Consider the following 17,242-nt stretch of genomic DNA (forward strand, 5'->3'; position numbering starts at 1 on the left):
ATATATTTGGACCTAATTTATATTTTTAAATGAGATTAAAGGCATCGTAAAATAATTTCCGGTATGTATAGGACCCTAGATTGACGCTAATAATAATACACTGTCATATTGTTAGCATACATATTAAGAAAATGACAAGTCCTTGGATGATATCGCAATGAAAAATCCTTGGTTTGATTCCAGTAGTAGTATTTGAGAAGTCTTGCTTTGATTTTCAATTTTCAATAGTTTTCTTTATATTCTTTATGAGATACAAATGAATACATATACGTATATTGTAATTAGTTACGTACTGTGTTGAAAAACGTATGTTACATCTATAACAGTTTTTGCTTCAAAATAACTTACATTCTCTATAAGTTTGTCATCTGTCTAAGTTGGCCACTTTTCAATGCAACCAAAGGCGGGCAAATTAGACATGTTTCACTGTAACTGAAATTCATATTTACCTTTCCCCCTCTGCGACCACAACGGAGGATCTAATTGGCCGTGAGGAAGTAATCCATTCTCGAGGCAACTGAGGAACGCCAATAAATGACCTCCTTTTGGGAAATGGATAGGCGGTCGCTGCACACCATCTTGGCCAACCAAAACTATAGTTCCACCACAGTCCGCTGGAAAAAAATCACAGAATATCACTGATAGATCCGAAGTGGATTTATAAGTATGGTTAAGTATATGTGTGCATATGAAGAAAGTTTTAGCTTTATGTATTGAGTGATAAACCAATATCACCAATAAGTTTATTCTTGCCTATGTTAGGTGTTTTCATTGTTTCTTTAACGTTTGTGATATTTTTGACCGTTAATGGTTTTATGACACTTTCCGTTTCAAAAACACCCGTGTTTATTACATGCAAGCAAAAATAAAACTTGAGGGCATCATAAAGATAAACACATTTCCCTAATAATTAATTTCACAAATTGATACTGGAACATAATTTCTAGATCATGGTTTTTATTATATAGACTAGTAATGGACAAACGCGGCCCGGAGGACAACGCGGTTCCTTGAAAGATCTATCTGACCAGTGACATGATTCCTATTCTGACGAATGAAAACATGAATAGGATTGCTTCGAAAGAGTTGTATTAGAAATAGACTAACAGATGAGTGTTAAACTTTACTTCTCAGAATCAGTACAATCCAATTCGAATGAGATTATAGGAACTTCAATCATTAATAGGGTTTAGTTTTGTGGTTTTCAGTAAATTAGATTGGTCCACCCATTTTTTAAAAAAAAAAATCCTTGGCCCTCTCCTAAAAAAAAGTTTGCCCATCATTGATTTAGGCGAACGTCCCAGTTCAAAGGCTCCTATAGTCACCAGGAACAAAAACAGATTAATTGAATATAGCATATTAGGAGGGATAAATAATTTTTCAAGAATTGTGCGAATTAGAAAAAAAAAGAGTACTGGTTAATAAATTATGAACTGGTTATAAAAGAAACTCATATGATAACTGCACGAAAAACTACAACATATTTAACTTGCATGTAAAAGAAATAAGATAATATGTTATAACCAGGGACGTGAAGTTTTCGTTTTATTTTATCCCTGAAATCGGTGTTATTTTTTGGACAAAGTCGGTGTTGTTTTTCGCGATTTAATACAAGCAAATAGGGGTTATTTACATTATTCTGTAATGGTTTTGAAAAGCAAGTATATTGCAAACATAGAAAAAGTGGTCTGTGAAAGCTAATTGAAATAAAATATAATTTTAAAATTAAACGATTAGTTTTTAATTTTGACATCTTAAATTTAAAAGAATAAATTATATTTTTAGACTTAACATCTTAGAAAAAAATGGCTCGATATCCCTCCTAAACTTGGATTTATTTAATGTATAATTTGAATACATATATAGACTAAAAACATACTGCAGTCACTTCAGAAAAAAAAAATTCACAATATACTTATTTAAAACGCAATTCATATTATTATCAGCACACATTTTCATTTAATGGCGAATTTATAGTTTCTTCAATGTTTCCTATTTTTCAAAGGACAAAATTGTCAATATTTCCACATTTTCTTCTTTAGGTTTTGCCTCCTTGCCTCCTTACGGAGCTGTAATCTAAAAGATATATTTCAGAATCAACGTTGGAAGCTGGCAAAGATATTGCTTCAAGAGCACAGAGAGCAATATCTCAGGGGCAAACTTTCACTAACCAACCGGTCAAAAAATAACAGGACTGATGGTTTTCTGTGATTCACATTTTGTTGCAAAGGAAACTTGTGTTATTTTATTAGTTATTATCGGCCAACATGGCGATTTCGCGAATCTATCACATTATACAGTGCATTTCGGTGTTATTTTGAAAAATTACCAAATTCGCATTATTTCGCGATTTAGAAACACCAAAAACGGCCTTCTATCATATATTTAAGTATATGATATCTATATGCTTTACTTTGCCTTTTTCGAGTTTTCGATGTTACCGTTAAAACGAAAATTTCACGTCCCTAGTTATAAGACCAGTTGACTATCTTGTTAGTTCTTAGCTGGACTGGGCATCTTGCAATTAACTTTTAAATTACGGATAGTCACAGGCAATGATGATTTCAAAAGATTTCCCCGGAGGGGAATTTCAACATACTGGGGTGAAAATTAGTTATGCATAAATACTACCAATCCACATTAAGGAATTTAGGCCCCCGGGAAGTTCTCCCTGTGCTACTCCTCAAATCATCACTGGTCACAGGACGTGGGAAAAGACAATATCGACCAACAGGGTACATTTGTTTTCTCCTCAACGCGCTACAAATATCTGAATTTATCAATGTATTTATCTTATTCTATATTATAGTGATTGATTACAAATATATTGCTTTTCCTACCTTGCTGGTGACAATGAACATATACTATCTCATCCACACGAACGTTCATCGCATAATCCCAGTACAGGCTGTAATATGAAGAAAATACATTAGTCATGAATAATAGTTTTAGGCTAACTCATTAAGAATATAAGCAATGAATCGGTACTAGTATTATATTAAATTATTAATCTAGCCATCACCAGTATTAACCCATCGTTACCACTACAATTAACCACCATCACCAGTATTGATCCATTACCTCAAATATAATTAACTCAGCCCAACACCATTATTAATAAATTACTACCACTAAAATTAAGTCCGATAACACTAGTATTACCGCAAGCTCCATTAACTCCGCCAACACCATTACTAATTCCATTACAGCCAATACAATTAACTTCGCCAACACCAATATTAACCCATCACTGTCACCTCAATTAACTCAATAACACCCAATACTAACTCTTTTCTCATTATCACAATATCAACTTTGTCGTAACTGTAGAACAGAACAAGTCAGTGTTCGAAGTGAAGGCGGATGTGAGATATAGCTACTCTCCCTTCTTAACGGCGTTGAATATAACTAAATCCGTAACGCGAGGGTCAGGTTTATCTTCGCCCTCCTTCCAAAATAGAGGCTCTTGAAGAAACAAGAACTCTAATTACAGACTTGAAGTCCCATTTCACCCAGAAGAAACGAATATATTGGATAGGGGAGGAGTTGTAACCCAAATATTCCGGTACGTTGTAGTATACTTTCAATTGTAAACTAAATACTGTTCAGGGGCTCTGAAAAGAATGTACCCTTTTCAAAAAAGTATTCTCGGGCCCCCTAAGGCGATATTAGAATCCTTTATACACTAAAAGCAAAGTAACATCGAAGTTTCTTTTTACTACCTTACAAAGATTCAATATGAGTGCCCTTCGTGACACGGCAGATATCTAATCAATAGTCTATTTCCTCCCATACCCAAATCAACATCTATCTTATAATGGCAGCAAAGGCTACTGTGATCCGTTGTTGCAACTCTGTCAGATCTTGAGACAATGGTGGGACAAAGGTACAGTCTTCGACAAAGCCCTACAGAAAAGAAGTTGCATGGTTCATGTCTGGAGACCTCGGGGGCCATCTCAACAAAGCTCCATCATCAGTGCACAACGCATATTAGTGCTATCCAACGCTGTGAGAGATGTTCATTCAGATATCCTCTCAAATCACTATGGAAGTTGAGGAAGTTCCAGCCTATTGGAAAATGGAATCTTGGGAGTCCTCTTGAAGTTGTGGTATCAACCACATCTAGAGAATGTTAAGATACTAGTGTCTCGTGACAATTCTTTCTATAAAAGAAAAATGGCCATGAAGGTTTGTTCCGCACATGGCAGTAAAGACGTTCAACTTTGGAGAATCTCTGACACAGTTAATGATTCGCTGAGGATATTCTGAGCCCCAGATTCGGACATTATGTCTGTTGACTTTCCATTGATAGAGAAGGTCGCCTCATCAACTCTATCCACTGTATCCTCTGAATGCGAAAGACGACCCGGTGCTTTTCCCTTTGCCTATGGCAACTTGTTTCTATGAGTTCTGTATGGCAACGCTTAATAAACTTCTTGTCAGGTGGATCGACTCCAAATTGTCGCCGAAAGTTGCGTTGAACTGCGATAAGCGCCGTTGTCTTTGCGTATTCCACAGCACAACATCCTTCTGTTGTATGGGTGCCATCTTTAAAAAATCTGGCTTGGGGACGGCAAGTATTTCAATTAAAACTTAGAGTATCTAATAACAATTCTTATCACTGACACCTCTCTTCACACACTGTGCATTTAGAAAAATATGTAAGAAAAGGTACAATCTTTTTCGGACTCCCTGTATACATCTCACACAATATACCTAGATAGACGTACTGGATGTTATTGAACGACTATTTTTCGTTCATGGACATACAACCGACATACTGAATATGGCGTGAACTCCAATTGACATCAAGTGCAGTATGCATATTGTTTGGACCCTTCATTTCACCGTCTAAAGCGCATTTGCAAAAATTTGAACGGCGTTTTCTTCGCGACTCACTTCGAACACTGGAATAAGTATAGAGTGGTAATAGTTCTGAGTTAAGTATTAAGTCCAGTCTATTGAAGCAAAAATTCCAAAGAGCCGTTGCAATTACCAAAACCATTAACTCCGTCACCACCATCAGTATAATTATGCTAGTATCACTACTAATCTTGCTACTTAACTAACAATCGAAGCACATTACGATGACACAGGAACATAGAAATAGTGTCGAATCCTTTATGCTAGTCTATCACCACCACCCTTAAGCAAAGACATAATAAACCCACTTACAACATTTGAGTTTGCGTTGACGATCGCCTGAAAGGTGGTCGTGGTCTCGGTTTATTCGTTGTTAATGTGGGGACACTACCCCTCCTGTGGAAAACAACCAAATTATGTTTCTTATGATTTAGATTTATGGTATCTTATATTGAATTTGAATATTTTAGATTTAAATCAATTGGGATCGAGATATAGGAAGAAATGTAGAAAACTAAGAGCTTACGATTGAGTTTGATCAGGGGCGTACAATCTCTGCCAGAGTGGATCACATTAACTCCTTCCGACTGATGTGTTTCTTATGATATTTCTTAGTCTAACACATTGTTTTGTAGATTGGATTAATGAGATGTTATTTCCACTCGGTACAATAATGATAATCACTGTCTATTCCTTTGAAACATACTGCATTTAAGATAGGAGAAAAAAGTTAAAACTCCTGAAACAGCTTTAAGAAAAACAACTTAAAATTCCTTTTGTATGGAAAGCCGGCTGCTGGCAGTTTTACTTGCTGCTTGTCTATTAATGAATCGGCTGCTGTTGTAAGTAGTCTAATGAACTCTATTGTATTAAAAAGAATGAACTTGCCAAATTATTATGAAAAGTAAAATAGCATACAGATACAATATTATTAACTTTTCTTTGTTTTAGATATCCCAAAAGTGAGTTCAATCTTAAGGAAAAATGTCCTAGTTAAAACTTTATACACCCTAGTCCAACTCAAGGTTTACTTCCATGCTAAGATTGGATGAGTTTCGTAGATCATGTATCACATACTTACACTCTAGAGTCTAAATACCAACTTCGGTGGCTAATAACTCGAAAACCAAAGGTCTGTACATTGAAAATGTTTCACATTTGTAACAAGCATGATAAGATCTATGCCCATGCTAAGTGTCATCAAGATTGGATGACTTTTGTAGGTCATGTTCCACATACTTACACTTTAGAGTCTAAATCCAAACTTTCATGTCTAAGAAGTTGAGAATCAAAGGTCTGTTTAGGAGAAATGTTTCACATGCGTAACAGGCTAGTCAAGATCTACGTCCATATTAAGTGTTATCAAGATTGAGTGATTTTTGTAGATCATATACCACACACTTCCATTCTTGAGTCTAAACCCAAACTTTGATGACTCATAACTCGAAATCAAAAGGTCTGTACAGGAAAAAATGTTTCACATGCATAACCAGCAAGGCAAGACCTACGCACATGTTAAGTGTAATCAACATTGGATGATTTTTGTAGATCATGTTCAACATATTTACATTCTTGAGTCTAAATCCAAAGTTTGATGCCTAAGAACTCGAAAATCAAATGTTTGTACAGGAAAAGTGTTTCACATAAGTAACAGGCAAATCAAGAATCTACGCCCATGTTAAGTGTCATCAAGATTGGATGATTTTTGTAGATCATGTACCACATACTTATACTCTTGAGTCTAAATACCAACTGCGATGGCTAATAACTCAAAAACCAAAAGTCTGTACAGGGGAAAATGTTTTCCATGCGTAACAAGCAAGTCAAAATCTAAATCCATGCTAAGTGTAATCAAGGTTGGATGAATTTTGTACAGCTTCTGCCCTTCTGCTCGATTTTTTAAAAATTAATAGAAGGACGAAAATTGCATGCAGTAGAACAGAAATTAAATTGCTTTTACGATATTGTTGTCTTTTTACTATATCAAACATAAAAAAACATTTTAAAAATAATTTTGAACACTTCAACGATAACGTTTATATATATTTAGTTATATGGCAATAGGGGCAATAGTCTGGTACCTTATAGTAACAAAGCTTGCAGCCAGACTTGTTTAAGCTTGTTTTATTTACGTTGTTCAAGATATACTAAGTAAGGAAGCCATAAGTGATTGAAGTGTATTTTTAATTTCTGTGAAATGAATGATAAGTATTAAGGGTATACAAAGTTTGAAAGGAATAAAAAATAGTTTAGCCCATAACTTCCCAGCGTGTCCATATGGACACGCAAATAGGGTCAACTTTTTATGCCTGGGAGATTTTGTAATGTGACACGGCTCACAGTGAACACATTACAACAATAACAACAAAAATTTCGTCATTTTCACATTTATTACGATCATATGGAACAAACGTAACTGAAAATATTATAAAACCAGGCAAAAATTTAATTGGGGCAGTTATGGGTTTTAATTTATTGAGATAATTATCGTTGTAAGTTTTGGTGGATACTAAAATAATTTTAAACGAATTGGGAACGCAATATTCAATTATATATGTGTGTTACAAACGCTTTATCAATAAATTCTACGTTCAGTACGAAAATAATGAGCTGATCACGTTAGCATTTTTACAAAAGTAAGAATATACCTGGTATATATTTTAAGAAGATTTTGGTAGTTGTTCAATCCGAACAAAATGGTAGGTCATCATCGGACAAAATTATAAATATTTGGTTTCAAATTTTAATTTTAATAATTGTATTCTCAATTTTGACTTTAAAAGGTTTAATATGTTTTTCTTTTTTTAAAGATAACCTGATATTAAGGTATGCAAAATGAAATAAACTTAACTGCATTTAAAATTGTATATTTGGAAGTCCAATGTGCAGGGTTTCCAATAACTAGGGGGTCAATTATTATTATTATTGACAATATCAGCGATTTGATCTTGGCTGCTTGAACCTCATACTAGGGTACAACCAGGGCCGGATCCAGGATTTTCTGAGGGGGGTGCATCCAATAATAGCCAGTATATTTGAATTAAATTCGAGTTTTTTTTTTAAATCATCTGTGGTGGGAATAAAGAGTTGCTATGGGAATGCTAAGTATCTGCTCTCGATGAATCCTTTTCCTTCAACCTTCAGAAAATTAACTGAAACTATTGATTTTGCAAAACTCACTGCTAACTTCTCACTTTAGGTAGTGTATATTTAAAACGAAGGGGGGTGCACGTGAACCTTTGCACCCCTCTAAATCCGGCCCTGGGTACAACTTAGTAAATTTCATAGAGTATAAGAGTTTCAGCTGCTCTTCTCGCTGAAACTAAATCACATGGCTCGATACTGTGGCGCCGCCACTCAAAGCAGTTCGGGTAACACGAACTACTGAAAACAAGAACGAATCAAATTATTCAGAGCGACTGGGTTCGATACAATTAGCTAATGCCAGTAGCAGATGATGCGATTAGTTACGACTGCAGCCGATAGAGACACTGATATCGCTTTCGTTGCATTGTGGGCATGATTTGAATTTCAATTGGATATACAGGGTGGCTCAAAAATAGGTATACACCCCTGCATTGATCAAGTATAACATTCTACTTTGTGGGTTTATTTGTTTCGGCTCTTCCGAGCTGAAGATGTAAGTAAAAACACATAAAGAACAAATAATAAAAAAACTAAGTCTACCTGATGAATAACAATAAGCAATGATATAAAATGTAATGCTGTACTGTATACCTTCTTTAGGGTCACCCTGTATAGGGAATGGTGCATCTGAGTGATCAGTAGTAAATGTATTTCTTATTTCAAGTTTTCCTAACAAAACTATTTATTTTACCTTTTGTCTTGTACTTCTGACTCAGTGTATCCATTCATGAGTTGATTCGGAGTCCATTTAATGGTCAACGAGTGCGCCGTCTGATGGAGAGAAAGATAACCAGGCATAGGCTCGGTATGGTCTTTCTGTAAAGGAAAGTAAAAGAACAATATTGGTAGAGACGAAATTTTTTTCGCAACAATTTTGATATTTTGTAGCATTAATTATAACAATTTTCGCATTTATGTCGCATTTATTTTTTAAATGAAGCAAAAGTTTCTTTTTGAAAAATTATGGAACTTGTAAACAGTATATTTTGGCAGTAAGGTGTATATCTAATAAAAAATGAGGCTATACCTTGACTAGGGCAGATGTATTCACTAAAATATAGAAATTAATGCAAACATTTAAGCACTTCCTCTAACGTCATCCTTAGTTAAAGAATAACATGCAGCAAGACATTACCAATTCTTCTTTTAAGTTTGTTCTCCTGTCAGTAACAATCATATTATACTTGAAAAAGGATCTCTCGGCATCAACACTCGAGACTGGCAACCATATTGAACGTAACGAGCTGACAGCAAAAGACCTGTGGTTAACTTTTAAACTGTTTAACAATTGTACAATGTCACGTTCCTTATCCTCACTGTTGAGAAATTCAATAACCTTTCTTTTAAATTCACGGCAAGCAACCAACAGATCATGAACATTTTCACCACAAAACACAGTCAAGGATTTAAACAACAGTTCAATTTTGTTGATATCTACATCTTTATGAAGCGAAACAGTTTCTGGATCAAATAACTCACAGAGGTTTTTCATAAATGAAATGGAATATATAAATAATATTGGAAATGGGCTTTTTAGTTATAATTAGCAATAATTAACAAAAATTCCACTTTTTCGTTTTCATTCTCATTTTTCGCAAGTAATGCCAAATTTCGCAAAAATTCGCAATATACGAGGCGTAGCAATTAAATAACGAGACGTGTCATAAATGTGATATATTTCAAAGAAAGTTACAACAAAGTTACAAACAAAGTTGACTGTTATCCCCTTCAATACACTTCCCTCCCCTATCTATACACCGTTGCATACGTGCCTTCCATTGTTCAAAGCAATGCTGTAAATCATCAGATGTCACCCTGTTCAACAACTCTGCCGTTTTTCGTTTCACCTTTTCCACAAACTGAAAATGTGTTCCCTTCAATGCACTTTTCACTTTTAGATAAAAGTCACAGGGAATAGATAAAAGTCACAGGGAGTCAGGTCTGGAGAGTACGGAGGATGGTCGAGCACATGAATGCGCTTGGCTGCTAAAAACTGCTTCACAGAAAGGGTATTATGGGCAAGCGCATTGTCTTGGTGGAGGATCCATTCATCATTCTTCCACAAATCCGGTCTCTTATTCCTTATTCTTTCCCTCAGCTTGTTTACGACTTCTTTGTAGTAGGCCTGATTCACCGTTTGACCCTGAGGCACCCATTCAGCCATGATGATACCCCTGATATCGAAAAAAAAACTATGAGCATTGCCTTCACTCTCGATTTGCTCATTCGTGCTTTTTCCATTCTTGGCGATGTGGAAGTTTTCCAGTGCATGGATTGACGCTTAGTCTTGGGGTCATACTGGGAAATCCATGTTTCATCACATGTGATGACACGTGTTAGAAGTCTGGTTCTACTTTGAGTTGCTCCTTGACGTCACAGCAAATGGTCTTTCAAATGTAATTTTGCTCCTGAGAGAGGTTTTTCGGGACAATTTTTGCTCAAACTTTTGTTATGTTTAAATTGTCATGCAAAATTTGTTTTACTGTCTCTTTGTTAATGTTCGTAATGTCTGTGATCATCCGAATGCTCAGACGTCTATCTTTCTGCAGAAGTTCAATAATTTGTTGAACAGTTTTGTACGTTCTTGAACTCAAAGGGCGGCCGATATATATATCCTCTCCTCCTCTTCAAAGCTGCGGGGCTGAATTTAAATTTAAACAGTATCAAAAGTGTCACTGTTCGTCTCAGCGACCCCAAAAACTATACATTCAACATTAATATCCGTCATTTTCGATAATTTTTAAATGTCTCTCTCCCCTTCCCCTCCCTTAAGTTACACCGTCAAAGTGATATGACAAAAACCATTTCAGGTTCGAACTTCATCTAGGTTGAAAATTTGATCGAGATCGATCTGCTGGTTGAAGTTTTATTTATTTTTATGTATCTCCCCCTCTCCTCCCCTCCCCTAAGTTTTACCGTCAAAGTAAAATGAAAAAAAAAAAAAAAAACATCTCAAGCCCGAACCTTATCTACGTTAAAAAATTGATCGAGATTGATCGTTTGGTTCTAGAATTATTAAGTTTTATTTACTTTTTTAACTCTTTCCCCCCCTTTCCTAAGCTCTATCGTCAAAGTGAATAGATAAATACCACCGTAGACGCGAACTTCATCTATGTTGAAAATTTGATCGAGATCGGTCGGGTGGTTCAAAAGTGATGAAGTCACAAAGACAGTCACTTTAATTTTTACTTTTTCTTTTACATACGTATATCTCCTCAACGGCGCCGACTTTCCAAAATTTATGTGAGCGCATATCACTGGCGGGATGTGCTATATATTTTCAGGGGAAAAAATGAAAAATTTCAGTTTTACGTCCCACGATTATGCCGGTTAGGCTAAAGGAGATGGTGATGATGAGAAATGAATGAAATGGTGGAATGAAGAAAGTGGGAGGAAACGGGAGAACCTCGAGAAAACCCACGAGCACGGTATTTGTCCACCCCAAGGTCCACACGGCGCAAGCTGTGATCGAACCAGGGACCCCAAGCACCAGAGGTGAACTCTCTACCACTGAGCCACCGCGTACGTTTTCAGGAGAATTTGGATATTTTTTGATTGATTTCCTTTTAGTTAAAATTTTTTATGAACACTGTCATAAAGGGCTGTGCTGTGATAAAATAAAATATACCGTTACTATCAAGATAAGTTGAGACTGCCCTAGCTCAGTCGGTAACACAGCTGACTTAAACGTAAGAGAAACCGGTTCAAATTCGGCTCCAAGGTTGTGTTACTGTAATGAATATTCACAACATATGTAACGGTAACTTTAAGGAACTTACATGATGGACAATGATTGCAAGAGGCAATGATATTTTCAACACGTTACTAAAAGAAAATATCACATTCATACAAATTAAAATGAAAAAAATCTTTATAAAAGCAAATAATTTTAATGGTATTACGGAAAGAACTTGCAAGGATTTTGAAGTGAACATAAACTGCAAAATGACTAGAACTTAAAGGTGTTGCTTGGTTGCTTTTGCACAAGCTCATTTGAAACAGGAAAAAATAATAAACAATTATGTTTTAGAGGTTAGAAATTTTAACTTCCATCTGAATGTTTTAATTGCTTATTAATTTTTTTGGTAATGACAAGTGAAAAATATTTATTTTATTTTGTTTCTCTCAAACTAAAAATCTTGTGGGTGCGCTGCATACACAAGATTATTTGTGTGGGTGCTGGAGCCCCGGAGCACCCATGTATTAATAGTCGGCGCGCATGTATCTCCTTCCTCCCCCTCCCCTACGTAGCTCGGTCAAAGCGAAATGATAAAAAAAAAAAAACATTGCAGGCACAAAACTCATCTTTGTTGAAAATTTGATGGAGATTGTTCGTTCGGCTTAAGAGGTATTAAGTTTTTTTTTTTTTTTTATAATTCCCCTCCTCCCCTCCCCTATGTTCTATCGTCAAAGTGAAATGACAAAAACATTCCCAGGCACAAACCATCTGAATGTTGAAAATATGATGGAGATCTATCTGGTGGTTCAAGAGATTAAGAGTCACAAACATAATCACTTTCAATTTTATAATATGGATTAAGAAGAGGAAGAGAAACTGGTTGGGACATTGGCTAAGAAGGAACTGTATCTTAAGGGACGTGCTAAAAAGTATGGTGTGGAGCATGGAAGATTCTCAGCTGCGGCAAGTGACATGCCAAGAATGGCAGAATACCTATGATGATGATGAAGTGCTAGAAATACAGTAAAACTTTCGGTTTTTATGTTGATCTACATGCGGCAAAACAATAAGAGATAGTAAGAATCGATTTAGCATTCTAAGAATAAATATTATATTATTTCTTAACCCTCTACTCAAACTAAAAGTAGCAGAAATCAATCACTTCCGGTTTTAAAGTTGATTACTATAGAAAAATGAAATGAAATCTTTAAGTTTTACGTTCCACGGTTATGCCGGTTAGGCTAAAGGAGACGGTGATTATGAGAGATGAGTGAAAATGGTGGAATGAAGAATGTGGGAGGAAACGGGAGAACCCCGAGAAAACCCACGAGCACGGTGTTTGTCCACCACAAAGTTCACTTGGCGGAGGCTGAGATCGAACTCGGGACCCCAAGCACCAGAGATGAACGCTCTACCACTGAGCCACGGCGCCCCCCTATTGATTACTATAGAGTAAAAACGGCTGTGGAAAGGTAGAAAATGTTTTCTACAATCGATTAACCATCTCAATAATATATTTCATCTCCATCTTTGACTCTCGACAAAACCAGGCAGTGAAAGAAATTTATTACAACTTCCGATTTTAATATTGACACACATTAAACAACAACGATTACAAAAAGCAAAAAGCGATATTTTTTGGAATCGATTTAGCATTCTAAGAATAGATACCATGTTTTCTCTTTAACACTCTATTAAAATTAGAAGTGGCACAAATCAAGCACTTCAAGCTTTAACATTGATCGTCATAGAACAAAAACTATAATAGATAGCAAAAAGTGGTTTTCTGTAATCAATTAAGCGTCCCGAAAACATATTCCATCCCCAGTCTAATCTATCTACTAAAACCTAAAATAGCAGAAATCAACTACTTCCGGTTTTAATGTTTATCGTTATAGAGTAAAAAACGGTAGCAGACAGGGAAAAGCGGTTTTATATAATCAATTAAGCATCCGAAAAATACCTACTCTAATCTTGTATTAAAACCGGAAGTTGAAGACGTCAACCAATTCCGTTTTACTATTGAGCGTCATAGAATAAAAACCATAATAGCTAGCGAGAAGTGATTTTCTACTATCAATTAAACGTGCCAAGAATATATTTCATTTCCAACTGTAACATCTCCACTAAAACCGGAAGTGATATAGTTCTACTATTACTTCCGGTTTCATTATTAATTGAGAAAATATCACGCCATACACACCGAATTTCTTTACGTGATGTACACGTGACACAGCTATTTGCTATTTTACATATATAGCCCCTTGGTTTCGTGACTGATAAACTTCAGTTCTAAAATAAAAATTTAAAGGAACATTACATGTAACTAATCTAACGTATAATTAGATAAATAAGTTGTAACACGCACAGCCTGATAGAAATGATGGATAACCCCTGTCAACGAACGCTTGAATAAGATTTAATTATAAAATCGTTTATAGTCTGGGTAATGGTCAGTTCAATAGAGTAATTATTATGAAAACTGCAATCCATCATCAACAGATAACTTTTTTCCTTGTTGTTTAAAAACGACTATTAAATGTTTTAATGAAATACTTATCGATCGTATAAACAGAATTATCTCTCTATGGTTACAAAGTTAATTAGTATTCATTCAGCCATTATATAAAGTGGAAAACTAATACTGCAACTTTACCTGGTCTGGGTACTGAACAGGTAATATCTATAAAACATAACGGTTTTGTTTCCAATTTTAAGCCGCCATACTTAAATATAAGGGATGTATATTTAATGAATTAACTAAACTTTGGTACTTCGGCTCACATTGTGCTAAAATTGTGTCAGCCTTGTAATACTACAGGGTGAGCCCAAATTAAGGTGCTACCAAAAAAATTTGGCTATTAGGATCTAACGTCACTTTCAAGCACAGAAGCTATAACGGAACCTCTACTGTTCAAAGTATGATTCAAACCACTCCTTGGTTTTGCATAAGAGCCAAGTACCCCCACCGAGAACTCACCACAGAAAGCATACTTTTAGCCACTTGGCTACGAGGGAGCACATCTACCAGAAAAATGATATACTAAGTACACTCGTATGATAGGGGTTATTCAAGATACTGGTTTTGACAGGGGCGGATCCAGGAGAGCGATCGGGGCAATTGCCTCCCCCCAGAAGAGGCAACTTTCTTATTTTATATTTAAATAAAAACAATCCCAGAGCTTGGAACTTTTAAAAGTAGCTCTAAGTAGCAGTATTACAATCCACCGCCCCCCCCAAAGTCCGTCCTGGATCCGCCACTGGATTCTGAACTCTTTTGTAGTATATTACTGCTCATACTCTCACATTGGCTTAATCGAACATGTACTGTTATGTACAAGATTCAGGCTATAAAATTCCCAAAATAAGATATTCTCAGTGGCGTACGCAAGGAGGATCTGGGATTTAACCAAGGATCTTATAAAATAGAGGATCTGCCCTTACAACAAAATCTTGAAGCCATACGTCACAGTTTCGCCACCCCTACTCTGCCCACTCCGCCCAATAGGATTGCAATGTTTTGAGCCAACAATCATGGCGGAAACGAAATTAGCCAATCAGACGACAGAAGAAACGAGAGTAGCCAATCAGACGTGCCGATGCTCGGTTGTTTTTTGGCTTCATCGATTTAATAGGATGAAGATACATATGGGCAGATCCTCTATTTATAACATCCTTGGATTTAACACTCTCCTTTCAGCAAAATATTACGGAAATATAAACATTTACTATATTAATATATATATTTAGAATACTCACACGTGCCTTGAGACGATATGAGATTGAGTGTTGGAATACCCCCTTGACGAAATAGTGTGTACGCCACTGGAAATGACATCTTTAAGACTTACATGGTAGAATCTTACTTATTCTTTCGATAGAATTTTAAGAGTTGAAAGCTGTTGTTAAATGTGAAGAAATAAGTTTACAGTCATTAAGAAAATTTAATAATGTAACTTGTAAGTGTTCTACAAGCAAAAGATGGCATATGAACTTAAGAAAAGCCCTTAAGAGTTATAACTACCACACCGAGTTGAGTTCTTGAATAGGTTTAATTGTCATATATACGTCTGTCTTGCAGATGTCGCGAAAATTTTCACAAACTTTTCCTAGACAGACCTAAAAATGATTCCGAGCGTCTTGTGTTCTAACTTCTTGAAAGGGTAACAATGTCTCCATGGGCACAGTTGACTACATTTTAATAAGGAAAATAAGTACGAATCAAGAAAAAATATTTTTTCCTAGATTCTGAAATTACTGAAGAATGAACAAAGCTTGATTTGTAATTTTTTTTTTCTTTCCTTTTTAAGAGACTGCGAAACACATTTTAATTTTAAAAAAGATTTTAAAGTGCATTAAACTCATTAATATTTAAGTTGAATTTTTATACTTACAACATCTAATCTAAGCATCTATATGCTGAAATTTCGAAAGTCTTAATTTTTAACATTTCCAGAAATAGAAATATATCAGAATCAGTTAAAAATTCCAATTCAATTTTTGTTTTCTTTAAAACACTTATTTCGTATTGGAAAAAAATATCAAAATAGATGTACGTATATTTTTCAGGCATTCATTTAACTATGATACATACATTTACTAAAATTTAATATAAGTATATTGTAATGCGTTATTGAACCGAGACCCGTAGCCAGCGCGGTTTATTAGAGGGGACAGATACGCAATGACAAAGATGTCAAAGAATATCATAAAACTCTTTAGTGATTATTATTTATGGAAACTGGAACAAAGTTGTACTTCCTCTTACAAAGGTTGAGTTGAGTTGATTTGAGTGTAACCTTCCTTTCAGCAGCGAGGCTATATGAGACGGGACCTACTGCTTAACGTGGAATCCGAACCACATGAGCTTCCGCCGGAAATCGAACCCGGGTCTCCCACGTCAAACCGCTTACCGTACGCTAACCGCTTAGCCACGAAGGAGCTCTCCTCTTACAAAGGGTATGCTATACTGGCAAATATTATGGTACTCGAATTCAAGATATCAAAGATGATGATGGTACATAATTCAATTAAATGCATATTTTTATATGTAAAGTGGTACAGAAAAATACGAAAAGTCAATTTATGTGAAGATAACTATGTACCACTGTTAACTAAAATATTTGGAAATTTACAGGACGCTTATCGCAAGGAAATTTTGAGATATTCCTATGTTTAAACACTGAGAAAACAATCAAGACACAAAGTAAAAGAAAAATAAAATTTTCGAAACAATTCTTACATAACACACATCCAAAGGGGCTCCTCGCAAACTCAATGACAAGCTGGTCTGAATCTGGTAATCACAGAATGTCTTTATTGTAAACAAAGAGAATGAGATCAGATTTTAGTTGGTGTCTCATTGAGAGCCGTTGGGAGCGTAGGAGTGTCAACCAATGTGAAAAGCAGCTTTTCTACCGTGAGATGGAAGACGGATTAATTAGAACATCTTCAATAAGCACCCTTATATTTTATTTTTCAGTTTGTTCTGAGAGCTGCTCCAACCACGTGATTTCTCATTCATTAGTCGATTTGACAGATCCCTTTCCTGCT

General features: G+C 35.5%; 1 protein-coding gene across 3 annotated transcripts in view; it reads right to left on the reverse strand.

The window, feature by feature from the left end:
• The window catches only part of LOC145692823 (small G protein signaling modulator 1-like), a 564,802-nt gene that overhangs the window by 93,154 nt on the left and 454,406 nt on the right, over positions 1 to 17,242 (reverse strand). For 2 of the 3 annotated variants that reach the window (XM_081768320.1, XM_081768317.1), the window contains exons 9-12: positions 8,702 to 8,826; positions 5,176 to 5,259; positions 2,841 to 2,908; positions 450 to 614 (exon numbers count right to left, since the gene is read on the reverse strand). In XM_081768320.1, coding sequence (XP_081624446.1) covers positions 450 to 614; positions 2,841 to 2,908; positions 5,176 to 5,259; positions 8,702 to 8,826 — 442 coding nt within the window. The remainder of the gene's footprint in view (positions 1 to 449; positions 615 to 2,840; positions 2,909 to 5,175; positions 5,260 to 8,701; positions 8,827 to 17,242) is intronic. The other variant, XM_081768318.1, reaches the window with a different exon arrangement.

This window comes from Thermobia domestica, chromosome 8 (genome assembly GCF_964235325.1).
Source record: "Thermobia domestica chromosome 8, izTheDome1.hap1.1, whole genome shotgun sequence".
In the NCBI taxonomy this organism is placed as follows: domain Eukaryota; kingdom Metazoa; phylum Arthropoda; class Insecta; order Zygentoma; family Lepismatidae; genus Thermobia; species Thermobia domestica.